This window comes from Papio anubis, chromosome 9, assembly GCF_008728515.1.
Source record: "Papio anubis isolate 15944 chromosome 9, Panubis1.0, whole genome shotgun sequence".
Taxonomy (NCBI): Eukaryota; Metazoa; Chordata; class Mammalia; order Primates; family Cercopithecidae; genus Papio; species Papio anubis.
Window position 1 is genome coordinate 46,840,450 of NC_044984.1, and position 27,257 is coordinate 46,867,706.

Genomic DNA, 27,257 nt, shown 5'->3' on the forward strand with positions numbered 1-27,257 from the left:
AGACTCAAAAGGCCAGGCCCTGCCTTCGCCAGCAGCCGAATCGCTGTGTGACTTTCGGCCGCCACCGAGTCTCTCTGGGCCTCTCTCTTTCCACCTCTTCCTGGGGAAGCCCCGGGTAAGTTTATTTATAACCTAGCCCCAGGTGCGCCGCCTCGGGAGGTGTGAGCGAGGCCTCGGCACCCTCACCTGAGAACCAGCTCCCCGGCTCTGGCCGCGGGTTATGTAACCGGGTGTGCGGCGTAGGGGGAGCCGCGGGGCGGGGCGCTCGCGGCTATTCCGGGCGCAGCTATTTTTAGCCCCATTGATGAGGCTGCGTCGGCCGCCGCCGCCGGGATTCCGGAGACGTCAATGGGCACGCGTCACGGTCCCCGCCCCGCCCGCCGGGGGAGGCGCGCCGGGGCTGGGACAGCGCGCGCGGGCGGCCGCGGGCGCGGGGGCGGGGGGCGCGGCGAGGCCGGAACTGCGGGCGGGGGCTCTGGGGGCGGGCGCCGAGCGGCGGCGGCGCGGCTGCAGGAGCGCGAGGCGGCGGCGGCGGCGGCGGCGGAACTGGCGGGGTCCCAGCGCGGCGCCCGCGACCCCCGGCCTCCAGGCATGGGCGCCCCTGCGGCGCAGAGCAGCTCAGGGCCTGCTGGTGCGCGACCCCGGAAAGCAGGAGTGGAGACGCTAGAGGAGCCCGCGGGGCCAGGTGAGGGGCCGCCGGGGTGGCGGGAGGTGGGCCCCGGAAAGGCCGGGCAATCTCGGGTCTTTGGTGGATGCCTTGGGGCGGGCTCAGGGCCACGCCGGAGTCCCGCTTGGAAACTGGGGAGTCGGGGGAGGGACTGGATTCCCAGCGGAACTTGCTGGCTCAGAGTCAGCCCCCAAGGGCGACGGCCAAGGCTTTCTCTCCCCAGCCCGCCAAGGGTGGGGTTTGGCCCACGAGGGGCGCTGGAGGTGGCCAGGCCAGAGAAATTCCTTCCATTTCCCCGCCGGCTGCGGGAACCGGTTCCAGGAGCGCGGGAGCTTCCAGGAGTCTACTAGGAGACCCAGCCGGGAGGGACGGATGCTGCGCGATGCAACCCCTTCACGGGACTGAGTCAAGAAACCAAGGCTGGGGGTCTCGTGGAATCAGGCGGAGCTGGGGATTAGGACTTGGGGCTTGTGTCTCCCAGGCGTGTTTTTTTGGTTGTTGTTTTGTTTTTTTTGCCGCAACATCTTCCCTCCTTGTATTGGGAGGGGTGGGGGCGCGGTATTTCCAGACCTCCTTACCATGGTGGTCTGTGTTGAGGACAGGACACAGTTCTCTGACTTGGCTCATTCCCCTCCACAACCTACCCCCCCCCCCCTTTTTTTTTTTGAAATGAAGTCTTGCTCTGTTGCCCAGGCTGGAGTGCAGTGGCGTGATCTCGGCTCACTGCAACCTCCATCTCCCGGGTTCAAGTGAGTCTCCTGCCTCAGCCTCCCCAGTAGCTGGGACTACAGGCGCCCGCCACCACGCCTGGCTAATTTTTGTATTTTTAGTAGAGACAGGGTTTCACCATATTGGCTAGACTGGACTCGAACTGCTGACCTTGTGATCCGCCCGCCTCGGCCTCCCAAAGTGCTGAGATTACAGGCGTGAGCCACCGCGCCTGGCAGGCTCATATCGTTTTTATGCCTTCGTTTTTGATAGATGACTTGGTGGATAGGGGAAATGCTACAGAGCTGGTTTACAGTGAATTGTTAATTTGGATGTGGGGCTAGTATTAGCGGCACATTGGAAAAACGCAGGCTGAGCAGGGGTCGGTTTCACAACAGTTATGCCCAGTGGGTGCTGATGGATTTGGGGGCTGTTGTCAGCCTGGCCTGGAGCCCTAGTGGTGGGGCTACAAGACCTGCTCCTAGACCTACTCCAAGTGAACGTTTAAGATCAGTGACTTGGATGAAGACTTAAAAAGGAAGTCAGCCGACTCCTTGTAGTCATGCAGAGCTGTGAGGAATGACAAGTGCACAGTATAAAATCAAGATTCTAATTGAAGGCAACTGGGCAGAAGGATGGGCCGAGATTAACAATGTGAATGTGACTGATGAGGCCTGTGCTGAGGCCTCTGCTGGACTTAAGAAAGTCAGCTGAGGAGTTCAGGCCGTGTGCCTGGCTCAAAGGCCCAGGAACCCAGGCCCTTAGCTTCTGAGCTGTTCCCTGGACGGAGGCTGTGGGACTGCTCTGTGCAGTGTGAAGCCTCCATCCACTACACAGGTCCAAGTGGGCGGTAGGGGGAGCAAGAATGCCTGATTCTGGACTCCTTGGTTAGGCTCCCTGGGTTCTAATCTCAGTTTTGCCAATTCCTAGCTGTGTGACCTTCGGCAAGTTGCTTAACATTTCTTTCTGGGCCTTAGTTTCCTCATTGGTAAAATGTTTATAATAATAATCCCTTCTTCATAGCATTGTGAGGCTGAAATGAGAAAATGCATGTAAAGTGCTTAATGTATCTGGCACATGTTGTTTAACAAATATTAGCGGCTGTTGTTATTGCTAATAGTAGTAATATTCCCATTTCTGGGTAGGGATATTGGCCAATGTAGAGCTTGTACTCAGGAGGCCACCAGGGCCTGTCAGGCAGAGGGCCTGTCAGCGGTGTCCTGTTGCAAGGGGCAGTTTAGTTAAGAAAAGACTAAAATACTTGCTAGGAAGGACTAGAATGAGGCTTCCTGTGGGCCAGTGCAGGGGACAGAGCTGGGATCCAGGGACTTTTAGAGTCAGGGATGTGATTCAACATAAGGAAGAACGCTCTGGCTCTTGGATCTGTCCCCAAATGGAAGGGACAGCTCTTGAGCTGCAATGCTGTCCCCACCTAGCTGACCTTCCTCCCAGCACAGCTCCAATGCAGGCATGTGCACCCCCCACCTTTCCACGCACGCTTACTGAGCACCTGCCAGTGCTGAGCAGAGTTGAGAGACTGCAGATTCTGCAGTGATTGAGATGGACAGCATCCTTACATTCTGGTTGGGTAGACAGGTAATAAACCAGTGAACAGATGTGAACATTAGACCTCTGATGAATAAAAATCAGGCTAGTGTGGTGGGGTGGGGGTGCAAGCTGTTCAGGGAGGTGACATGGGAATGGAAACCTCGTTGATCAGGAAGAGCCAGTTCTGGGCAGAGGAAATGGTGGATGCAGAGGCCCTGAGTGGGGAGAGAAGGCCCATGTGACGGGACCACAGTGAGTGGCTGGGAAATGAGGTTGGTGGGGAGCAGGAACTGGGGACTGAAATCTGGCCTGATGGTCCACCCCATTTTGGGGGTCACTTTCTCCGCCAAGCCCACTCAGCCTTTGGTTTGCCCTCTGCCCAGTGCAGATTGTCCTTGACCTTGGTTCATCCCTTATCAGATCCTGGGGCTCTGGGATCTTGGTGTGCTCATTCTTGGCTCTCCTGTGGTTCGGGGCACACTGCCTGGCTTCCAGGGGGTCCTCAGTAAATGCTTGTGGTGTGACTATTGAGGGGGGCATTTTGATCTGGAGCAGGCAGGGAAACAGATACCTGCTTGAAGATGCTAAAATCATTTGTGGGCACCACCAGGTGCCAGACTCTGGCCCCTGTTCTGAGAACCAGATGGGGAAGACCTGGGTGCTCAGGTTGGGCCTGATTATGGTAGGTGGTATTTGGCCCTCCCTACCCTTCCTTCTCAGCAGTGAGCTGGTAGGGAGAAAAGACAAGGCTGGGGGAAATTATAGACCAGTTTCCAGGGGATGGGAGGATGACACTGTCATCCTGGAAAGCAGGTGTAGTCCATGGGCTGGGGCAGATTGGAAGCCTCGTCTTGCTTTCTGTTTAGGGTTAAAGGTGCTCCAGATGTTCCAGTCTGCCCTCCCTTCCCTCCTTGTCTCCTGTGGCCTTTTCCTGTTCCCCATCATACCCACAGGATCGGGAGGGAGGGGTGCTGGTAATGTCGTAAGGGGAGAGCCTGGGTACTGTGGGCCAGAGGTCCTCCCCTTGGCCTGTAGACCTTGGGCAGAGGTCAGGAGGACGAGGAAGCCCATTGCCCACCCTCTGGGGTCCTCCTCCTCTTTGTCCCTCCTAGCTCCCATCATCTCCTTCTCTTTTCCCAGACCTCATCTCGGTCTTAAGGGCAGTCCAATAGCCAGTGAAGGCCTGGTTCTGCCCTCACTCTGGAGCGTAGTCGAGAGGAGAGAGCACTGGAGTGGGTGGAGGAAGAGAAGGAGAGACGTGGGTCAAGGTACCCTAGCTGAACGGGGTTAGGGGAGAGCTGAAGAGGCTGGGGTGTGGGGTGAGGCACATAGTTGGCTTCCACCCTGGAAGGAGAGGCCAGGTGCCCAGGGTGCCTTGGACTAGGAACCAGGGTCTGTGGCTAGCTTTTATGTGTGTGTCCTCATTGAACTTCTCCTAATAATGACATGTAGCAGATATGTGTATCTAGCACTGCCCTAAGCGTCTCAAAAAAAAAAAAAAAAAAAAAACTGTTTTAAAAGCCTGCTGATAACCCTGTGATTGTTAATTTTAGAGATGTCATCATTTTTATAGATGAGGAGCATGAGGTACAAAGAGATTATGTAATTTGCCCAAGATGATAAGCAGTGGAGCTAGGATTTGAACCCAGACAGTCTGGGATCCCACATCCACTCTACTCTGAGTGGAACCCTTGCCTTTTGGGGGCCTCTGAGGCTTTAGGGGCCTAACTAGAGCCCCTTAAGGAGAGAGGGGTATTCCGCTATATCCTCACAAATAGCTCCCTTCCTGTGCCTGCAACATGCCCTTTTGTGCACGTCAGAGAAGGGTATGAGGTGGAGGGACTAGATGCTGATGTGTTTATATGGCTCTGAAATGCCCCAGATGCTGTCAGCAGCTCCTGGCCACACCCTACACCCCTGGAAGCAGATTGCCTGGGGCTTGGGCCCCCAGGCTCTGATGCCTAACCCAGGGAGGTCCTTGGGATGGCTTGTCCCCCTCTTGCAGCCTGGATCCTGCCACTGCTCCCATTCCTGTGTGTCCTGGCCATGCTGTCTCCAGGGAATGTGCTTGCTGGCTGGTTTCTCTTCACTCACATCGACTCTCCCTCTGTAGGCCTCCACCATGGACAGAGGCCAGGCCCTGCCCCTCCCAGGCAGCCTGGTGCCTTCTCCTGGGCCCTGACGGCTGACAGGATAATGTGGTTGGCCAAGGCCTGTTGGTCCATCCAGAGTGGTAAGTGTTCTGTTATTGTCCTTTGTACACCCCTCCAGCAGGTGGGGTTGGGGGGCAGAGGTGGGGGTGGAGCTGCCCAAAGCGGATGTGGTTAGGGGGATGGAGGGGAAACCCCGCGGAGGTGGCAGCCAAGGTGCTGTTCAGTGTGGGGGATCTGATTTCTTCAGAGGTGGGGTAATGTGGGTGTGGGGACTGGGGAAGCCTTATTTTCTTGGCAGGATAGGCTGGAGGGCTCTGGGCCCAGGTGACATGGGCTGGTAGGAATAGGGGATGACAGCTGCTCCCAAGGCAGCATGTGCCTGGTTCCAGGAAGCAGATAGGGTGGAATAGGGTATCTGGGGACTGGGCTGGGAGCATCATGGAGCAGACGTGGCAGTGGGGAACTGGCCTGTCTCCCGGGTGTAGACACTTCTCCAGGTGAGTGCATGAAGGGAAGGCCGGGACCTCCACTCCCTCATGGAAAGCACGGTGCCTGCCCCTCCTTACTGCAGCAGGCCTGAGGGCCTGTGGAGTCTGTGGTGTGGGGGGTGGCCTCTGTGAATGGGAAGGCAGGGACAGCCCTTCCACTACTTGTGATCTAGCACATCTCCTCCACTTACAGAAGAGGAGACTGAGGTACAGAAGGGAGAAATGACTTTTCCAGGGGTCCTGCAGTAAGGATGTGCAGAGCCAAGCCCAGAACCATGCCTCCTGGGTAGCTGGCAAGCACTGGCACCTGGTCTGATGGTGGAGGACATAACTTCCTTGACTGAGGGTGCTTCCAGAGAAGGCCCACACTGATCTGGGACTGAGAGGTGGACGACAGGAATGGGATTTCCAGCAGGCCTTTCCTGGGGACATGAGATGGGGCCAAGGGCACTGTAGTCCTGGTTCTTAAAGGAGCTGGAGCTCTGCCTTACACCCCAGACAGACAGGGGCCATGAGATTCCCTTCCTCCTTCCCTGGAAGAGGGCCATCTCTGAGCAGCAGCCCTCCCAGGCCTTGAGAGATCCCGGATGAAGCAGGCGCTGGCTCAATATCTCCCTCAGCTTCCCAAACACTGTTGCCTCACAGGGGGTCAGCGTTCAGGGTGCAGAGAGCCTTGGAGAGGTGGCTGGGGTGGGGAGGATGGGATGTCTGGTCCCAGCCTGGAGGGAAGGGGGAAGCCCTGGGAAGCAGGGCCTCCTGTTCTAGGGGTGGGGCTGGGTGTGCGCCTGGCCTCCCAATGGCAGCAGGCGCTGTACCACCAACCTCGGGCCAAAGACAGGGAGAGGAATTACTGTAAGAGGCAGGTGTTCTCTGGTCAGCTGGAGATCTGGACTTGGGAGGCACGTGAATGTAGATGACAGCAGTGGCCAGGTGTCCCTCCCTCAACTCGGCCCCCACATCCACCCCCAGTCCAGACCCAGCTTCCTAAGCACCCAGCTCTCCCTCTGGGTACACAGCAGCCTTGGTGGGCAGAATTCCTTGTGTTTACCTCGTTGTCTGGGTGATGGTGGTGATTGGGTGGAACTCCCATGCCAGATACACTGCCAAGGCCACCCTGAGGGGCTGCCAACCGGGGCCCCATGAGTGCTAGAGCTGCTGGTCTTGTGACGTGGGCACCTGTCTGCCAGGCCCGGGCACGGGCCCAGGGTCACGCTCATGCCGGGGCTCCCGTCAGCTGACTATTTTGGGCTCTTGCTGACCTGGGCCAAAGTCAGGCCCAGCCAAGAGGGCCCAAAGTGGCTCCCCCCATCCCCAGAGGCCAGCTCTGGTTTCTGCTATATAAACAGAGGAGGACACGCCGGCTTGGAGGCAGCACCACATCCAGAGCCTGCTCAGCTGCTGCCCGGCCTCGGCTGCGAGGATAGGCTGGCTGGGCAGCACGTCTCTCCCCACAGGGCTCCCTGAGGCTGCCAGAAAGAGCCCCCAACCAATCTTGGGATTCTCCCTTCGTGCGATTGTCCAGGACCTTTGTCCAGGGTCAAAGCAGATCGTGAGGACGAAGCTGGTGAGTCTTGGGACGGGGACATTGAGGAATGGGAGCTGGGCTGTTTGGATTTTTTCCCATTGCGACTGTCATGCCAAACCCTTTGGCCTTGGGCTGCGGGGAGGAAGCAAGGGTGGCCAACAGTTGGAGGCATGAGTGTGCAGCTTGACCACAGCTGGATGACGGTAGTTGGACTTGTGAACGCTGTGACTGAGAACTGGGAGAGGTGGACAGAGACAGGTGATGCGGTCTAGCTCCTTCCTCAGAGCTTCCCCACAGGGTCCGTCTTCCTCTCCTGTCCGCCCCATCTGGATGAGGCACTGGTCACTGCAGCAAGTTTGGTGTCCATTGGGGTATCTCAGGATTGGCTTCTGAGTAGGGGCCCCTGAGCCCCCACTAGTTGGGACTGAGTGGCTGGGCCAGGGGCTTGGTGCCCTGCTGAGCCCTCAGCCCCTGGCCTGTCCCCCTTGCCGGGCCCTTGCCGGGCCTCCCAGCTGCTTTGGGTGCCTGAGAAGCAGAGCTGGAGAGAGGTCTGGCAAGTCTGCCAACCAGCTTGCCACAAACACGCTCCGGGACCTGGGCCAGGGACTCTGGCCCAGCATGGAACAGGCAGCAGCTCCTTACGTGGGAGGCTCCTGTGCTCTCCTTCCCAGTTCTCAAAAAATTTTTTTCCCCTTTCTGAACGTGAGTCTCTAAACGAATCCAGAGCCTGTGACTAAAAATACTTTAACAATAGGAAAGTGCATCAGTCTTTCCGGCTGGGACTCGTTATCAGAGGGTTTTTATTTTGGAATTTGAAATTTTGCCCGCATTGGCTGGGTGGAGACCTTGGACAGAGGCAAGGGAATTTGGTGGGTGTTGATGTTCTGCAAGGTGGTGGGAGACCCTCCAAGGTGAGAGGAGAAGAGAGCTGGCCAGGAGCTGAACAGACTGAGGGGGAAACCGAGGGAGGTTCAAGGCGTGGGCCAACCTTTCCCAAAGGAACTCCGTGATCTTGTCAGTGTTTTCCAGCCCGGTCTGGCTGTTGTTCCTGAAGCCTGATCTTATTCTTTTGTGCTGTATGTTAATTTCTTCTGGCCTGAGAGGGAGGGAGGAAGGGGTAGAGAAATCACTGGACTGAAGATAGCCTCTGTGGCCATACCCTGACCTCCTTAATTAACTGGCTCTCTCCAGAGTATTAATTGACCACTTGCTGCATACAGAGTCTGGAATTCTCCCAGTGCCGGGTAGAGCCACATCGCTGGGCACACTCTCATTTCCTCTCACTCAGCCCAGGAATGGGAGAAGTAGAGATGGGGTTACTGTTTGTAGTTCCTGGAGCAGGAGGGCTGCTGGCTCCCCCATCCAGCTGAGGACCTTGCTATCTCCTGCCCCTGCCAGTCCCAGGATTCTGCTGCAGGCCGCTGTGGTTGTCCCACTGCAGACACGAGTTCCACAGGGCCGAGTGCGGGACTTGAGTATGCGTGGATTTTGGTATATGTCGGGGTCCTGGAACCCACCCCCCTGTAGCACTTCCCTGTGACTTGGAGGTACTGCCTGCCTCCCGACTTCCACCCTCACTTGCCATTACAAATTTCCCACGACAGTGGGGGAGCCCAGGCCCCAGGCAGTGCTACATTTGGATGTTGAACCTCTCCCTCCATTGTGAACTGAATTCTACCAGCACTGGGACTGGTGATGTCTGCATTAGGCAGATGAGGAAGCAGTCTTGGAGAGGACAAGGGACTGGCCTCAGGTCACACATCAGGCTTGCTAGCTCCTGGACAAAGATGCCTCTGAAAGCTCTTCCATCTTTGGCCCCTGCTGAGAGCTGAGGGGAGGGGTGCAGGCCTACCTGGGTCCCTGGGAGGCTGGTTTTGGGGAGATAATGATACATGTGCTCATGGTAGGGCTTGGGCAAGGGCCAGGAGAGCAGAGCCAGGGGTCTGGGCCTTACCCTTCCCCCCTGGTTCCCAGAGCTGCCCATGGGAAGCCCCCGGGGCAGTAGGCAGTGCTTCCCTGCCCACAGTGCAAATCCCCCTGCCCACTGCCAGAGCAGGAAGAGGAAGTGGCCAGGTCAGGGCTGGCGATAGACCCTGGGGCTGAGGGGAAGCTCCCAGGGCCACTTCGGAGCTGGAGAAGGCGAAGCTCACTCCTTTTGCCCACCCCAGGGGAAGGGTGTGGAGGCCCATGGGTGGGGACAGTCTCAGTGAAAGTAGGGCAAGTTCCTGACCTCTACTTAGTAGGGGCGGGGCCCAGCCCAAGGTGGAGGGGTAGCGTGGGAAAAGGGCTGTGTAATTCCACTTCCTTCATCTCCTGTTTACCCATCTCTACCCCCACCCTCTGGGCTGGGGAATGGTGATGGACATTGGCTGCTCATCTGGGGCCTGCCCTGGGCTACTTACCACTGAGGATGTATAAAGGATCTTCCCAGCATGGGGTAGCAGACAGTGCCCTTGTCCTCATGGTGTTCACATCTGGTGGGTGAGAGATGGGTCTAAGTACATGATAAATCCCTGGGCCCCATAAAATTTGACTAGGAGGGGTAAGGGCCTGGTGAACTGCTCAGAAAATAAACTGTGTTGTCAGCAGGAGGACCCCTTTCTACTATGAGATGCTGCATTCCCTGCTAACCGTATTTGTACTCTATCTATTGATAGAAATAATACATAATAAGAAACAGCCACTGTGGTTTCAGAAGCACACACTTGAAAGAATTGTTCTCAATAAATTCCATCTGCATCTGGATCCATATGAAGAAATATGTCTCTCTCATTCAGGCGTGGCTATTTAAAAATAAAATTTGGGGCCGGGCGCGGTGGCTCAAGCCTGTAATCCCAGCACTTTGGGAGGCCGAGACGGGCGGATCACGAGGTCAGGAGATCGAGACCATCCTGGCTAACACGGTGAAACCCCGTCTCTACTAAAAAACACAAAAAACTAGCCGGGCGAGGTGGCGGGCGCCTGTAGTCCCAGCTACTCGGGAGGCTGAGGCAGGAGAATGGCGGGAACCCGGGAGGCGGAGCTTGCAGTGAGCTGAGATCCGGCCACAGCACTCCAGCCTGGGAGACAGAGCAAGACTCCGTCTCAAAAAAAAATAAAAATAAAAATAAATAAAATAAAATAAAAATAAAATTTGGGCAGGGCGCGGTGGCTCACACCTGTAATCCCAGCACTTTGGGAGGCCAAGGCGGGCAGATCACAAGGTCAGGAGATCGAGACCATCCTGGCTAACACCGTGAAACCCCGTCTCTACGAAAAATACAAAAAATTAACTGGGCGTGGCGGCAGGCACATGTAGTCCCAGCTACTCGGGAGACTGAGGTAGGAGAATGGCGTGAACCCGGGAGGTGGAGCTTGCAGTGAGCCAAGATCACACCACTGCACTCCAGCCTGGGCGACAGACACCATCTCAAAAACAAACAAACACAAAACTTTGGGGGAAATATAACATAATACAGAAAAGTGCACACATTATAGGTGTACAATTTTTTTTTTTTTTTTTTTTTTTTTGAGACAGGGTCTCACTCTGTTGCCCAGGCTGGAGTATAATGGCATGATTATGGCTCATTGCAGCCTCAGACTCCTGGGCTCAAGCAATCTTCCCACCTCAGTCTCCCAAGTAGCTGGGACTACAAGTGTGCACCACCACATCCTGGCTAATTTTTAAAATTTTAGTGTAAGGAAAGGGTCTCACTGTGTTGCTCAGGCTGGTTTCAAACTCTGGGCTCAAGCAGTCCTCTAGCCTCGGCCTCCCAAAGTGCTGGGATTTCAGGCATGAGCCACAGTGCCTGGAGTACAGTCTTTTTTTTTTTTTTTTTTGAGACAGAGAATCTCACTGTGTCGCCCAGGCTGCAGTGCAGTGGCATGATCTCGGCTCACTGCAAACTCCGCCTCGGGTTCCATGCATTCTCGCCTCAGCCTCCGGTAGCTGGGGCTACAGAAGCCCGCCATACGCCCGGCTAGTTTTTGTATTTTTTAGTAGAGACGGGGTTTTCACCATGTAAGCCAGGATGGTTTTAGATCTCCTGACTTCGTGATCCACCAGCCTCGGCCTCCCAAAGTGCTGGGATTGAGCAAGCCTCAGCCGCCAGTACAGTCTTTTTTTTTTTTTGAGGCGGAGTCTGGCTCTGTGCCCAGGCTGGAGTGCAGTGGCGGATCTCCAGCTCCTGCAACCCGCCTCCGGGTTCATGCCATTCTCCTGCCTCAGCCTCCCGAGTAGCTGGGAGTACGAAGCCCACCACCTGCGCCCGGCTAATTTTTTTTGTATTTTTAGTAGGGGAAGGCGGGGTTTCACCGTGTTAGCCAGGATGGTCTCGATCTCCTGAACTCGTGATCCGCCAGTCTACGGCCTCCCCAAAGTGCTGGGATTGGGCTTGAGCCACCGGCCCGGCCAGTACAGTCTTAAGAGTATAGGTTGGCCAGGTGTGGTGGCTCGTAACCCCAACTTGGGAGGCTAGGCTGGTAATCGGGTCAGGGTTCGAGACCAGCCCGGCCAACATGGTGAAACCCCGTCTCTACTAAAAATAAAAAAATTAGCTGGGCGTGTTGGCAGGCACCTGTCATCCCAGCTACTCGGGAGGCTGAGGCAGAGAATTGCTTGAACACAGGAGGCAGAGGTTGGAGTGAGCTGAGATTGTGCCACTGCACTCCAGCCTGGGTGACAGAGCAAGACTCTGTCTCAAAAAAAAAAAAAAAAGTACAATTTGATGACTTTTCCAGAGTGAACATGCTTGGGTGATTATCGTCCAGATGGGGAACTAGAATGTGTCCATTTCCACAAAGGCCCCCATTGTAGGCACCTCCATTTTCAGTTTATAGGTTGTGTGTATACCTGGTTTTGTGGTTCACTTACAAGACTCAAGGCCCATGGGGCCAGAAGCCACAGCCTCTGGAGGTTAGAGTCTAGGGCCAATGGGTCCTGCACAAAACTGGGAGTTAGGGGACCTGAGTTTCAATCCTGCCCCGAGCCTCTGTTTTTGTCTTTATACAATGCAGATTGTAATTCCAAACCTGGAAGGGTTGGGGAGAGGGTTAAATGGAAGAATCCATGTGAAGTGCCCTGGCCAAGGTCTGACCCACTCCCAGTGAGAAGGAGCTTATTATAAATGAGTTAGTTGGATATAGTGACTTAGGAAAAAAAAAAAAAAAAAAAAAGAGTTGGGCTGGTCCAGACTCTAAGCTGAGGTCTTGGAGGATCAGCAGGATTATAATAGAAAGGAGGAAGGGAAACAGTGTGCCCAGTGGGTGAAACAGTATGTGCAAAGTGGGTGATGGGAAGGTTTAGCTCAAGGTCCTTATATGGGGTTGGTGGGGAACTGGGGTGATGAGGGCAGATGGATAGGCTGGGCTGTGGTGTGGGGGCCTGACTACTGGGTGGGGCTGTCTCGTTTCCAGCATGACATCTTCTCTACCTACCCTTCTGTGTTGTCATGGCCTTGCCTTACCTTCAGGTCCCTGTCTCTAGTTTTGGATACCTCTCTCATTATTACCTGTTCCCTCCTACCCCATCTCCCTGACAATTAGCTGTTCACTCTGACCTTGTTCTTGAAGGTTGACTTGGGGGAGTGTCTGCTGGGAGTCTCTGGACAGTCTGGGACCAGCATTTGCTTTAGGCCTCCCAAAGTCCACATCAATTGTGCCTTTCTCCAAAGTTCCACTAGCTGGACTCCACTCTCTCACAGGCCCAGGCCATCCTCCCTGGAGGGCCCACAAGGCCTGGGATCCCCAAGCCCCTTTCACCTCTCTCGCCTTTATCTTAGGCTAGGTGCTCCACATGGGAACCTGCATCCGTGGCCCCAGCTGTGTTTCCACAGAGGGACTTTGCCTTTTTCTCCTTATTTACTTATTTTCAGAATGTGGTGTGTTGAGCACCCCCACCGTTCCCCACCCCTGCAAGCATGACCAGGTGGCAGCTATAGTTTCTTATCCTCCTCCAGGCTTTGGGGCAGCAGGACTGCAGCCTTCATGACCTGCAGCGGCTTGGGGAGGTGGGGCCTGGGCTGCAGGCCCAGATCTGGAGGCTAGATGCTGAGATTCAGACCAGGGACCTGGACAGCTCCTCACCACACTCAGTTTTCCTTAGGCTTATGCGTGGGCCTACCTCACAGGATGGTCTGTGCCACTTTTTACAAATGCCAAGTTGTTAGGAGGAGAGGAGGGTGCCTGAGCTTGAGGCTGGTTCAACTTTCAAAGAGCTAGCAAGGCTGGGTGGGGGTTGGTGGCTCACGCCTGTAATCCCAGCACTTTGGGAGGCTGAGGCAGGCGGATCACGAGGTCAGGAGATTGAGACCATCCTGGTTAACACAGTGAAACACCGTCTCTATTAAAAATACAAAAAATTAGCTGGGCTTGGTTGGGAGCGGGCACCTGTAGTCCTAGCTACTCGGGAGGCTGAGGCAGGAGAATGGCAGGAACCCGGGAGGCGGAGCTTGCAGTGAGCCGAGATCGCGCCACTGCACTCCAGCTTGGGCAGCAGAGGGAGACTCCATCTCAAAAAAACAAAAAAAAAAAAACAAAACAAGAGCTAGCAAGGGTGGAGATTGAGCACAGACTGGTCAAGCCATAGACAACACACCTGTTCTTGCTGGTTAGCAGGAAGAACATTGGCTTGGCTGATTATCTTTTGCTACCTATTAAAATTGGTTTTATTTTGGCCAGGCGCAGTGGCTCATGCCTGTAATCCCAGCACTTTGTGAGGCCGAGGCAGGCGGATCACGAGGTCAGATCAAGACCATCCTGGCTAACACAGTGAAACCCCATCTCTACTAAAAATACAAACAAATTAGCCGGCATGGTGGCGGGCACCTGTAGTCCTAGCTACTCGGGAAGCTGAGGCAGGAGAATGGTGTGAACCCGGGAGGCAGAGCTTGCAGTGAACTGAGATTGTGCCACTGCACTCCAACCTGGGTGACAGAGCGAGACTCTGTCTCAAAAAAAAAAGTTAGTTTTATTTTCTAGGGAAGGCCCTGCTGGGGTGGAGGGAGACATCCTGGGGCAAAGCAGGTGCTAGGTGAGGAAGCCAGCCTGTGACACAGCTGGGATCGGTTCCACCCAGCAAGACACTGTGTGCTCCTGAGCAAGGTGCAACTCCTCTTGGAACCCTTGTCTCCTAATCTGCAAAATGGGAGGACTTGAATTCTATACGTGGTTTTAAACCTTTTTTTTTATTTTTTATTTTTTTAAAGCTGTGGAGTCATTTTCCACAAAAGGATTCCGTAAAATCCAAGCAAAATCTTATGGAAAAGCCTAAGAGAAAGAAAAGCAAAACTTTGGCTGAAATGAGGTAGGGATCCTGGATGGGTCCAATTGGCAGCATCCTGCCCACACTTCACGCTCAACCAGTGGCCTTGAAGGAAGATGGTTTGGGGCAACCCAGAGCTCTCTGCAGACGCATTCACGTTGAGACTGTTTGCTGGGATGGAGGGTTCTGGCAGGTTCTGACCAGATCACTGGCCATCAGCATTACAGTCACCCCTCAGTATATGAAGGGAGTTGGCTCCAGGACCCCAACTTGTACTGTGAATACTCAAGTCCCACTGTTGGCCCTGTGGAACCTGCAGATACTAAAAGTCGGCCCTCTGTATATGTGGGTTTTTGGATCCACGTTGGATTGAAAAAATCCCCAAATCCCCATATAAGTGGACCTACACAATTCAAACGTGTTGTTCAAGGGTCAACTGTATGAAGACTGCTCCATCTGTGGTGGACAGTGAGGCTTTAGAAAGAGAAGATAGGCAGGCTACTGGATAGTCTTCATGGGTGTGGGCAAGGAGTGGTCACTGCGCGCAGGCAGTTGGTCTGTGGGACCAGTGAGGCATGGGCTGTGGCTGGCAGTAGGAAAGTGGGAGAGGCTGAGTGCAGTGGCTTATGCCTGTAATCCCAGCACTTTGGGAAGCCAAGGCAAGAGGCTTGAGCCTGGGAGGTCGAGGCTGCAGTAAGCCATAATCGTGCCACTGCACTCCAGGCTGGGCGACAGAACAAGACCTTATCTCAAAAACAACAAAACAAAAATGGGGAGAGGAAAGGACCCAAGAGATGTTCCAAAAAAGAATTTCAGGAAACAATGAAGAGTTGCAAATGGGGCATCAGGAGCAGAGATTAGGTGGCAGGCAGGAGGTGCAGAAATGACAGGCTCTGTCTGGAACAGCTGAAATTTGAGGTGCTTGTGGGACCTTTGAGTGGGCAGAAGCGGGGGCTGGAGACCAGGGTGTGGGAAACCTGTGATGGGGGTTGAGGGCGGAAATCAGGAGCAGGCAGAGCCTCTGGGGCAGAGGAAGTCCTATGGGGTGACCAGATGAGGTGAGAACAGGGTGGGTGCAGGCTCAGTGGAAGCAGAAACTCATGGATATTGACTTACATGGGAAGAAGGGGAATGGTTGGGGGTCGCAGTGGGGTGGCAGGGCTCTCTTTTCCTTGTGGGGTTTTTTTTTTTTTTTTTTTTTTTTTAATTCCCTTCCCTCTCTTACCTTGCCATGAGGGCTCCCCAGGCTCAGGAGAGATCAGGGTGGACGGGTGACGGCCAAACCAGGGAAAGCTCCAGGTGACTGAAGCCTGGTCTGTGCCCAGCAGGGCCCTGGCGGGCTGTTCCGCACTCCACCGGGCAGGTGATGACTGGTCAGAGCTGCCGGTGCTCTCTGATGTGGACAGGGGGAGGGGGATTGATAAGAGGCGTGGAGAGATCCCTAGAGATGCAGTCTGTGGCCCTGGGTTCCACCCGTGTGCCACCACTTGACTGTGTGACCTTCAGCAAGTGCCATTATTTCTCTGAGCCTGTTTATTTATAAAATGGGGAAGAGTTCGCACAAGTTTGAAAAGATTTCTCAGGCTCCACCCGGTTCTGAAATTCGGTAATTTCCCAAGTAGGGTGCACTCCCCCTGTAAGGGGCTGGGGAAGGGACGGTGCGAAACCAAGTTCAGCTTGTGGAGTGGAGCCGGAGCTGTTGGCCCGAGCTTGGGCCTGGCCAACCAGTGCCCTCCGGAAGGTCCTGTGTAGGGAGACTGCCTGGAGGGACTAAGAGGGGGCTCTGACGTCTCAGGGGCAGCCTCTCAGCCTGAGATCCTGCTGGGGAAGCCGCGTCCTGTGCACTAGCTGCGCCTAGGGCTGAGGTGAGGGCGCAGGCTCCCCAGGGTGTGTCCAAGTTGCCTGTCCCAGCCCACGGCCTGTCCTGACCGCCCAGCAGCGGCAGCAGCGACACCCTAGGGCTCCAGAAAGGTGCAAAGGCGGGGCTGGGCTCGGAGGGAGCCAGAGGGACCGGGCGCGGTTGGCTCCCAGGAGCAGCTGGAGGGTGAGGAGATCCTCGTCCGGGGAAGCCCCACGGCCGCTACAGCGCCCCTTCTCGGGCGCTGGCCCTCCCGCTGGTTATTTTGGACCTGGGGGCCCCCAGCTGGGACCCGGGTCCGGTGCGGGGAGCCTAGTGGGCCTGGGAGTTGCTATTTTTAGCGGGCGCGGCGGGCGCGAGGAGACTATTTATAGATCAAACAATCCGCGCTCCCTGCGTCAATGGAACCCCGCGTGCGTCACGCGCGCAGACATTCCAGGCCCCCCCTCCTCGCCCCGCCCCCTCGGGCTCCCCGGGCCGCGCCTCCCCCTGGCCGCCTCCCGCCGGAACCGCACCGCCCCCCGCGCCCTTGTATGGCCAAAGCTCGCCGGGCGGCCTGCGTCAGTGGCGCCCCCGCCCCTCCCCGTGCGTCACGGAGCGCTTAAGAGGAGGGTCGGGCTCGCCCGGGGAGTCCCAGTGGCTGAGGCTGCGAAAGTTGGGGGAGTGCACAGAAGAACTTCGGGAGCGCACACGGGACCAGGGACCAGGCTGCGACTCGGGGCGCCGGTCCGGGCAGGGGCAGCGGGAGCCGGCCGGGTAGGTTCCCTTCGGGGAATGTGCATCTGTTTTTAGGGGTGGTGCATGAGGGAGATGGGTGTACACGCGGGCAGAAAGGATGTTGTAGGGCCAGCATGCAGGAGGGCGGGTGTAGTGTGCAGCTCTAGTGCAACGGGATAAGAACCCAGGTCAAACTGGAAACTACGGGGTGCCGAGTAGGAGGTAGGGGAGGTTGACTACCTGCAAGGTGGGAGCCACAGGGAGTTGGGGTTGGCGCCGGGAGTAGGGACTTGTCCAGCAGACGGCTGGCCTTAGTTCAGTCTCCTAGGGTGCCCAACTGGGCGCAGGGTGCTCTGAACTTGGGTGGGTGTGGATGGGGATCACAACACCGTGGGGGAACAGGTACACAGAGCTTTGGTGCTGCTGGGGATCCATACGACTCCAACTGGGATTGGGTTTCCAAAAGGCTCTTCTTCCTCCCAGCCTGTCAGCCCGCTCCCAGTGCCCCAGTTGTTTTCAGCTGTGGCTGAGTTGGCAGGGGTTCCCCACCCTGAACTTTCTGTCTGAGGTGCGTTAGGAAGCCTCCGGATCACTGAAGGAAGTGACTGGCTTGGTGACTGAGCTGTGGAGGGCTGCTTGCTCTGTATTGAATAAAGGAGACTTCTTGGGATCAGGGGCAGGGTCTCTGGAAGCACAGGGAGGATTGATTTCACTGGGGCTTGGATCGTGTGTGTGTGTGTGTGTGTGTGTGTGTGTGTGTGTGTGTGAGAAAGAGACAGACAGACAGACAAAGAGAGGTGGAAACCCTTGTCCTTGGGGATCCTGGATAGAAGTTGCCAGTGTTGGAGTCTTGGGGCGGTGCTGCCTAGAGGATACCTCCCAACCATTCCAGCTCCAGATGCGGATCATCGCTATGCCTCCTCCCTCAGTAGTCCCTGTTGGATCTTATAGGTAGGGTGCAGCCTGAGACTTGTTCAGCAGAACAGGTGCAAGCCACATTGTTGCCAGGACCTGCCTGAAGCCGGATTCTCCCCACTCCCTCCTTCAACCCCGCCTCTTCCTCCTCCTGTGGGACTGCTCCCCCTTCCCATGAGGCTAGATGTAGGTCGTATCTTGTGTTGTTAAGAACCTGCATGAAGGGGGAGGGATTGATGGGGGTTGATCCGGATGTGGGACGTCCAGGTGGAGAAACAGGATTTGAATAAGGCAGGAACGAACGCCCAGTTCTGCCCAACTGCTGTCTTTCCTCCTTCACCCCCAGCCCATCCCTGCCCAGGCTGTCCTAGTGCAGGCAGATGTGGCCACCCTCACCTCTTGCAGGGTGCTGCATGCCTGTGGACTGGTGCCACTGGGTGGATGGGGCCCGAGCTACGAGGGTCTCTGTTGTCTTGGTTGGTTATGTGAATGTCAGGCTAGGGGTGGAGGTGCCCTGTTCAGGGCCCATGGAGTTAGAAGAAAGGCTAGAACCAGAGAGGACTTCCTGGGTTCTTGGCCAGGAGGTGGTGACAGGCTTTACCCCCATCCCTGCACCCCTTGATTATGGTACTCTCTGTTCCTGCTTGATTTCTTCTCCAGCTTCCCTCCTTGACTGGTGAGGCCGGAGTTATGCAGACCCCAGACATGGAGGTTGGGAGGGAGACTGTCCTGGAGCCTTCTCTGCATTATTTTTTGACCATTCTGTGAATGTGAGGATCTACCTGAATGATGCTATCTCTGTTCAGGCTCTCTTCAGGCTCCTTGGGACTGGGGGTGTGTAACCCCCTTTGCCTGAGCCCCTGGATTCTTCAGGGCACAGACCCCGATTTAGTGGAGGGGCAGAATGTCTTCCACCCACCCACCAGCAGGCTTCTCCTTCCTGCATAGCCACCTTAAGTCTTCTGCTGGACTCTCACAGTTCTCTTATTAAAATAACTGAGGGCAGCAGAACATTCTTTTTAGGTACTGTTGTCCATTCTCCTGGGAGTCCAGGGGGCTGTGGTCTCCTTCCTCCCCCTTCCCCTGTCCCCAGCAAATGGCCTTTAAAGGTCTGGAGCCAGGTTACTGATGAGGAGGCCTAGGCTGCCTTCCTCTTTGCTTCTGGGAGCATCTTGGGCAGTGCAGAGTGGCTTCCCTTCTTAGGCAGCTGGGCTTTCACTCCCAGCTCCTCTTCCATTTCCACGATGTCTTTCTTCCTAGGCACTGCGAGGGGAGGAGAAAAGGGGCTTTGCAGAGGCTGGGATGTGCCTGGGAGTATTCCCAGGAAGTGCCTGGTTGGCGAAACAACCCAGGGAGCTGCTGCTGGGAGCTGGGCTGAGGCTTTGCTGAGCTGCCTCTCCCACTCACCCTTTTCCCAGCCCCCACCACGCCTTCCCCGGGCAGGGGGGCGGGAGGGTCAGGGGGCTAGAGGAACACAGCTTCCCCCTGTTCCAGCAGAGAAATGCTGGCTGGATGCCTCCCCTAGGGTTCCCAGGCTGACTAGGGTGTGGCTGGCCTTCTGACGGAGCCCACTCATGCTGGGCCGCTGCCCAGGGGCTTTGTGGCATCTAAGTCGAGACGGTACTCAGGCCAGGGGTCAGGATTCCTGGGTGCTCTGGTCCTGATGCCTCTGTCCCATCTTTAGGCTGGGATTCCTGCCACCTTGCTGCTCTGGGGCCCAAATACTTTGAGACCAGGCTATAGGCTTCTCTCACTGACTCTCCTTTCCCTCCCTGGGGTCTCCTCTCTCTCCAGAGATGCCCTGTATCCAAGCCCAATATGGGACACCAGCACCGAGTCCAGGACCCCGTGACCACCTGGCAAGCGACCCCCTGACCCCTGAGTTCATCAAGCCCACCATGGACCTGGCCAGCCCTGAGGCGGCCCCCGCTGCCCCCACTGCCCTGCCCAGCTTCAGCACCTTCATGGACGGCTACACAGGAGAGTTTGACACCTTCCTCTACCAGCTGCCGGGAACAGTCCAGCCATGCTCCTCAGCCTCCTCCTCGGCCTCCTCCACATCCTCGTCCTCAGCTACCTCCCCTGCCTCTGCCTCCTTCAAATTCGAGGACTTCCAGGTGTACGGCTGCTACCCCGGCCCCCTGAGCGGCCCAGTGGATGAGGCCCTGTCCTCCAGTGGCTCTGACTACTATGGCAGCCCCTGCTCGGCCCCATCACCGTCCACGCCCAGCTTCCAGCCGCCCCAGCTCTCTCCCTGGGATGGCTCATTCGGCCACTTCTCGCCCAGCCAGACTTACGAAGGCCTGCGGGCATGGACAGAGCAGCTGCCCAAAGCGTCTGGGCCCCCACAGCCTCCAGCCTTCTTTTCCTTCAGTCCTCCCACCGGTCCCAGCCCCAGCCTGGCCCAGAGCCCCCTGAAGTTGTTCCCCTCACAGGCCACCCACCAGCTGGGGGAGGGAGAGAGCTATTCCATGCCAACCGCCTTCCCAGGTTTGGCACCCACTTCTCCACACCTTGAGGGCTCGGGGATACTGGATGCACCCGTGACCTCAACCAAGGCCCGGAGCGGGGCCCCAGGTGGAACTGAAGGCCGCTGTGCTGTGTGTGGGGACAACGCGTCATGCCAGCATTATGGTGTCCGCACCTGCGAGGGCTGCAAGGGCTTCTTCAAGGTACTGCGCGGCCCCGGGTGGGGCTTTTTGTTGGAAATGAAGAGAGGCTGGCCTCTCATCCCATTGGGACCTGTGGTCACCCCCTGGATTCTCCTCCCAGCTAAGTTCTGTCCTGCAGGATGGGGTCAGCCCTGCCAGGTGGGCCGCCTTCCTGGAGACCCATAGATGCCAGGGCTGGAAGCTTTCATTCGACAGGACACTCAGGGGCCCATGGGATTGCACAGAGCTGGAGGGAGGGGTGAGATATGGGCAGATATGGGCTGCAGGGGTGCCTGGCCAGCCTCTGGTTTTTCTCTGCCTGTCCTCCCCCAACTCAAGGTTCTAGTGGGAAGGGGTGCCCTCGCGCTCTCATGTTCCTGGCGTGAGATGAAAGGATCCCGGCGGAGGGTTTGGTTCCTGAGGACTAGGGGTGGACTTGGGAACAGGCTGTGTGTTTGTCCCAGCGATGGTGCCTGCTTAACTTCCCGTCCCCACCCCCAGCCCTTTGGCCCTCTCCTGTCTGCCCTAGGGAGAGGGCAGGCGGACAAGAGCCCATGAAAAAATACAGGTGTCTGGACTGCCGGAGAGACCCTGGTCCCCGATATTGTGTCCTGGGGTCTTCCTCAGAGGGAGAAACCTCCCCCAATGTCTTCAAGACTTTTCTCTCCCCCCCAACCCCCTAGCTCTCCCTCCCTTGCCACCCAAATGTTAGAAAAATAGCTGTGAACAGAGAGTGCTTTTGTCTGCAATGGCAGCAGGATCTGGACAGTCCTCTCCCCTAGGCTCCCCCCTCCCCACCCCACACTCTTGACAGCCTGTTCCGTGTTGCCCCCCCACCCAGCGCACAGTGCAGAAAAACGCCAAGTACATCTGCCTGGCTAACAAGGACTGCCCTGTGGACAAGAGGCGGCGAAACCGCTGCCAGTTCTGCCGCTTCCAGAAGTGCCTGGCGGTGGGCATGGTGAAGGAAGGTATGTGGCTGGGGTGCAGCCCAGCGGGGCAAGGGTAGGCTTGATTGGAGTGGGACCAGCAGGGTCCCCAGGCTTCTGCCCTGGATGACCCAGGGGAGGGCATGTCTTATTTCCACCCCATCTCTGAACCCCAGGCCTTGGAGGGAGGCAGCCTACACCTGCCTGGATTGTGAGGGTGGTGGCAGGGGGAGGTCCCTGTAGGGTACCTTGGATCTCAGGGGCTTTGGGTCCTAGGGACTCGGTGGGGCGCATCTCAGCAGTGGTGTGCGCGGCTTGGGCTGAGAGGCCCTTCCTCAGATCCCTTCCTTCCTCACCCCTACCCGTTCCTTTGCAGTTGTCCGAACAGACAGCCTGAAGGGGCGGCGGGGCCGGCTACCTTCAAAACCCAAGCAGCCTCCAGATGCCTCCCCTGCCAATCTCCTCACTTCCCTGGTCCGTGCACACCTGGACTCAGGGCCCAGCACTGCCAAACTGGACTACTCCAAGGTGAGGTCCCACCCCGTGCCTGCCTAGGGGAGGGCTATGAGCACATGCAGTGCCTTTGTGCATGTTAGGAGAGCTGTCCCCTCCAGAAGGATAGAATGAGAAAGGAAGTTTAAAAAAGAAAGAAAGAAAAGCTACCCCCTCCGGTTTGATAGATCAAAGAGAGGAGCCCCCTCTGGGCTGACCAGATGGGAAAATGCAACCCCTCAGGCAGGTGGCCAATTAGAAAAATGTGTCCTGTTGGCAGCTGCAGCCCTGGGTTAATATGTGAGACTTGGCAAGTGAGAGCCTGGGCAGGATCTCACATCCACTCCCACCCCCAGGATCTGGCATCCAAGTGTCTGACACAGCCGTATGTGGCAGTGGGTGCAGGACCCTGCCTGGGGTGCTGACCCCACTGGACCATCCTCCTAGTTTCAGGAGCTGGTGCTGCCCCGCTTTGGGAAGGAAGATGCTGGGGATGTACAGCAGTTCTACGACCTGCTCTCCGGTTCTCTGGAGGTCATCCGCAAGTGGGCGGAGAAGATCCCTGGCTTTGCTGAGCTGTCACCAGCTGACCAGGACCTGTTGCTGGAGTCAGCCTTCCTGGAGCTCTTCATCCTCCGCCTGGCATACAGGTGAGAGCTGCCGACTGTCTGCCCAGGCCCTTTCCCTGATACACCTGCCTGTGAACCACCCTGATCGCTCTTCGTGCCCATCTGCCTGCCAGGTCTAAGCCAGGAGAGGGCAAGCTCATCTTCTGCTCAGGCCTGGTGCTACACCGGCTGCAGTGTGCCCGTGGCTTCGGCGACTGGATTGACAGCATCCTGGCCTTCTCAAGGTCCCTGCACAGCTTGGTTGTCGATGTCCCTGCCTTCGCCTGCCTCTCTGCTCTTGTCCTCATCACCGGTGAGTGACCAGCACCACACCAGGTCCAAGGGAGTGGGTGTCAGGGAGTTGACTGGTTCTCAGGAGGGCACTGTCCCAGGGAGTTTGGTGAGCTGGGATCTAGCACTTTCTGGGCCCCTGCACTGCCCCGGGCTCATACCAACAGTAAAGTAGGGACCATAGGAATTGGAGATGGGCTCAGCTGCATCCAGCTCTAAAGCCCAAGACAGCCTTTGGTCCCAGACTGCCAGGATCTAGACTGCAGGTGTCATGTATGTGGCCTAGGGTATTGGCTTGTTTTTTTTTTGTTGTTGTTGTTGTTTTGAGATGGAGTCTCGCTCTGTCGCCCAGGCTGGAGTGCAGTGGCGTGATCTCGGCTCACTGCAAGCTCCGCCTCCCAGGTTCACACCATTCTCCTGCCTCAGCCTCCCGAGTAGCTGAGACTACAGGCGCCCGCCACCTCGCCTGGCTAGTTTTTTGTATTTTTAGTAGAGATGGGGTTTCACCATATTGGCCAGGATGGTCTCGATCTCCTGACCTCATGATCCTCCCACCTCTGCCTCCCAAGGTGCTGGGATTACAGTTGTAAGCCACCACGCCCGGCCAGGGGTATTGGCTTGTTTTGAAAACCTTCCTGTCAATTTTGCTGCATGTAGAAAAGTACACAAATGGTAAATTTTTATAAACCACACTTACCCAACCAGCGCCTTGGTCAAGAAAGAGCACATAACTGCCCCCCAGAACCCATTATTATGCCCCTTCCAGTCATTTGCCTTCCCCAAGGGTAACCACTACTTTTTATTTAAAAATTTTAAAAAATAAGATGGTAGGCTGGGCGCGGTGGCTCAAGCCTGTAATCCCAGCACTTTGGGAGGCCGAGACGGGCGGATCACGAGGTCAGGAGATCGAGACCATCCTGGCTAACACGGTGAAACCCCGTCTCTACTGAAAAATACAAAAAAAAAAACTAGCCGGGCGAGGTGGTGGGCGCCTGTAGTCCCAGCTACTCCGGAGGCTGAGGCAGGAGAATGGCGTGAACCCGGGAGGCGGAGCTTGCAGTGAGCTGAGATCCGGCCACAGCACTCCAGCCTGGGCGACAGAGCGAGACTCCGTCTCAAAAAAAAAAAAAAAAAAAAATAAGATGGTACCTCACCATGTTGCCCAGGTTGGTCTCAAACTCCTGGGCTCAAGTTATTCTCCTGCCTCAGCCTCCTAAAGTGCTGGGATTACAGGCATAAGCCACCACGCCCAGCCCTTCACTGTGACTTGTGACAGTGCAGATCAGATTGGCTGTGCCTGTTTTGGACTTTATGTAAATGTAGTTCTGCAGGATGGAATCTGGTGTTGAATGCAGAGGTTTTCAGATCTCTGTTTTTTAAAGGAAAGAATCCACCCTCGTTCCTTTTTTCACTTAAATTGCACAGGGGACCCAACTATATAGAACACAATCAGAGGTACTCTGGGCTGAGGGGTGTTGAGTTCTGAGGCTGAGTTTCTCAGAACAGTCTAGATTTTAAAAACCCAATGATCTAGCCGGAAAACCTCGGTTAGGATTTTATTTCCCATTTGTGACCCTGGGCAAGTCATTAGCCTCCTGGGCCTTGGGTTCTCACTTGGAGTACGAGGATAATGAGGGTTACTGCCTCTCAGACTTGTGATGATGCTTACTAATGGCCAACATGTGAACGCGCTTTTGTGAAGTGCCAGCAGAGCCTGAGGGGTGGTCGGGGCAGCAGTTTTAGGGGCCTGGGGAGGCTGGGGCTTTGGGGGCCTGGTTGTCAGATGTGCGGCTAATCCTGTACACTCCCCGCAGACCGGCATGGGCTGCAGGAGCCGCGGCGGGTGGAGGAGCTGCAGAACCGCATCGCCAGCTGCTTGAAGGAGCACGTGGCAGCTGTGGCGGGCGAGCCCCAGCCGGCCAGCTGCCTGTCACGTCTGTTGGGCAAACTGCCCGAGCTCCGGACCCTGTGCACCCAGGGCCTGCAGCGTATATTCTACCTCAAGTTGGAGGACTTGGTGCCCCCTCCACCCATCATCGACAAGATCTTCATGGACACGCTGCCCTTCTGACCCCCGCCTGGGAACACGTGTGCACATGTGCACTCTCATACGCCACCCCACGTGCCTTTAGTCCACGGACCCCCAGAGCACCCCCAAGCCTGGGCCTGCGCTGCAGAATGACTCCACCTTCTCACCTGCTCCAGGAGGTTGGCAGGGAGCTCAAGCCCTTGGGGAGGGGATGCATTCATGGGGGTGACCCCACGATTTGTCTTATTCCCCCAGCCTGGCCCTGGCCTTTATGTTTTTTGTAAGATAAACCGTTTTTAACACATAGCGCCGTGCTGTAAATAAGCCCAGTGCTGCTGTAAATACAGGAAGAAAGAGCTTGAGGTGGGAGTGGGGTTGGGAGGAAGGGATGGGCCCCACCCACCTGGGCAGCCTTTCCAGCCTCTTGCTGGCTCTCTCTTCCTACCCTCCTTCCACATGTACATAAACTGTCACTCTAGGAAGAAGACAAATGACAGATTCTGACATTTATATTTGTGTATTTTCCTGGATTTATAGTATGTGACTTTTCTGATTAATATATTTAATATATTGAATAAAAAATAGACATGTAGCTGGAACTGGGATTCAGTCTGTCTCTGATGCCCGCTCCCCACTCCCCCACCCGACACACCTCATCATTACATAAGAGATGGGTCGCTCAAGATGAAACTTGGATGTTACCAGTCTGAGCTGTCAGGCCTCAGTGTACGTATTTGTAAAAGGTGGATAATAATGACACCTGCTCCACGAGGTTGTTACGCAAAGCACTTAGACTAATTTCTAACACATGGGAAGCCTCCACTAGACATGCCTGGCTCATTGCAGGGGCCTGCAGTGGCCGACTAGCCCAGGGGTTACTGCAGGACCCTAGCAATATACTTAGCCGCAGATCTCAGGGTTGTCACAGTTCCTAATCTGGACACATTATTCTCTGATTATTGATTTCCACATCCATAAAACAGGAATAGACCCAGCCTCACAGAGCTTTTAGGATCAGAGGAGTGTGTGTGTAATGTTTAGCATGGGCTGAGTTTAAGTAAGCCCAAATTGGTAGTAGCTGTTGTATTCAGTGTTTTGTTTTTTTGTTTGTTTTTTTTTTTTGAGACGGAGTCTCGCTCTGTCACCCAGGCTGGAGTGCAGTGGTGTGATCTCGGCTCACTGCAAGCTCCGCCTCCCAGGTTCACACCATTCTCCTGCCTCAGCCTCCAGAGTAGCTGGGACTACAGGCGCCCGCCACCACGCCCGGCTAATTTTTTGTATTTTTAATAGAGAGGGGGTTTCACCGTGTTAGCCAGGATGGTCTCGATCTCCTGACCTCGTGATCCGCCTGCCTCGGCCTCCCAAAGTGCTGGGGTTACAGGCGTGAGCCACCGGACTGGCCTGTATTCAGTGTTTTAACATTCTCAACATTCTCAACATTCCTCCCCACTCTCCTGCCACCCCAACAAGAGGATCCAGGGATCTGGTGGCCCTCACCTTCTTGGCAAGAAGTCCCTACCTGTGCCCGTGTCACCACGTAGGCCCTCCAACCCCCCAGGCTCATCAGTTGTTTAGTCAGCTGGCTTAAAATGCAGATTCCTGGGATCTACCCCCAAAGACTCAGATTTGGGGAGGCGAGGGGGCCCACGAAACTTCAGTCTTAGGAAGTACCCAGGTGCTTGTAATGCAGGTAGCCTGGGGCCACCCTTTTAAGAAACAGACCCAGACGGACCTAACCTGAGGCCCACAGGAGTTGGTCACCATGCAGGGCATGGCACCCTTCCTGTGCTCAGTGCTCGCCCAGCCTCACTGTTTCCTTCTCTAGGACCCAGTAGGAGGCCTGAAGGCAGTGCCCTCACACATGTTCCTCATAGCCCTTGGCCCAGGACCCCCAAGTCTCCACCTCCATGGTCCCTGGGAACTGGCTGGCTGAGGGGCAGCTCCTACTGGATGGGGCCAGACAGAATAGGGCTCTCGACTGGATAGGGGTGAGAAGGGCCTTCCCCAGTGCTCCAGCCACAGCTTGCATGGAGCCCCCATCCACATGCCCTCACTCGGGTTCTGGGAGCACAGTCCAGCCTCAGGCCTGCTGAAGAGTCCACATGAGGCTGGGGTAGGGAGACCATGGCCCCGACCCTGGGACATGCTCCCAGCAGTGCTGTGGACTTCCAAACATGTATCCCTGGCATCGCCCCACCCAGCCCCAGACCCTTGAGCGAGGCTTTGTCAGCTGCACCCGCACCTGATGACACGAGGCTATCAGTAGGTAGGCTTCTGTTTGCAGCCTGCCTCCAACTCCATGCTGCTCTCTGAGAAGGCCCTCCTCCTCACCGAGCCTCGGTTTCCCATCTGTTCAGTGGGGAGGTGAGGCTGGTTAGGAGCAGAGCTTGCTGGGAAATCTCCCGCTGGCCGGCTGGACCAAGTCCTCCTTTGTGTCA

The 27,257-nt window shown here is 56.1% G+C and overlaps 1 protein-coding gene and 1 long non-coding RNA gene across 4 annotated transcripts; one reads left to right on the forward strand and one right to left on the reverse strand.

Annotated features, from left to right (window-relative positions):
* The first annotated feature begins 431 nt into the window (after window positions 1-431).
* NR4A1 (nuclear receptor subfamily 4 group A member 1) lies at window positions 432-25,418 on the forward strand. Of its 3 annotated transcripts, XM_003906400.3 has the most exons (8): window positions 432-685; window positions 5,037-5,156; window positions 19,614-20,491; window positions 21,312-21,441; window positions 21,776-21,927; window positions 22,339-22,541; window positions 22,634-22,812; window positions 24,605-25,418. In XM_003906400.3, exons 1-8 carry the CDS (start codon window positions 592-594, stop codon window positions 24,859-24,861), a joined length of 2,013 nt encoding a protein of 670 aa, XP_003906449.2. In that variant the 5' UTR covers window positions 432-591; the 3' UTR covers window positions 24,862-25,418. The 3 variants fall into 3 exon arrangements, with proteins under 3 accessions (XP_003906449.2, XP_021778072.2, XP_003906447.2); XM_021922380.2 differs by lacking the exons at window positions 432-685; window positions 5,037-5,156 and adding an exon at window positions 6,381-7,128; XM_003906398.3 differs by lacking the exons at window positions 432-685; window positions 5,037-5,156 and adding an exon at window positions 16,782-16,943.
* On the reverse strand, window positions 8,079-16,634 carry LOC103875759. Its single transcript, XR_634691.4, has 3 exons — window positions 15,555-16,634; window positions 9,492-9,563; window positions 8,079-8,185 (listed from the first exon to the last, which is right to left on the reverse strand). It is a non-coding gene; the product is annotated as an uncharacterized LOC103875759 (long non-coding RNA).
* Window positions 25,419-27,257: the final 1,839 nt, after the last annotated feature.

Coding starts and splice junctions, on each gene's coding strand:
- NR4A1 (XM_003906400.3), top strand. CDS start 592: ATGGGCGCCCCTGCGGCGCAGAGCAGCTCAGGGCCTGCTGGTGCGCGA. Junction 5,157..19,613: donor CTGTTGGTCCATCCAGAGTG/GTAAGTGTTCTG, acceptor CTCTCTCTCCAG/AGATGCCCTGTATCCAAGCC. Junction 21,928..22,338: donor CCAAACTGGACTACTCCAAG/GTGAGGTCCCAC, acceptor CCATCCTCCTAG/TTTCAGGAGCTGGTGCTGCC.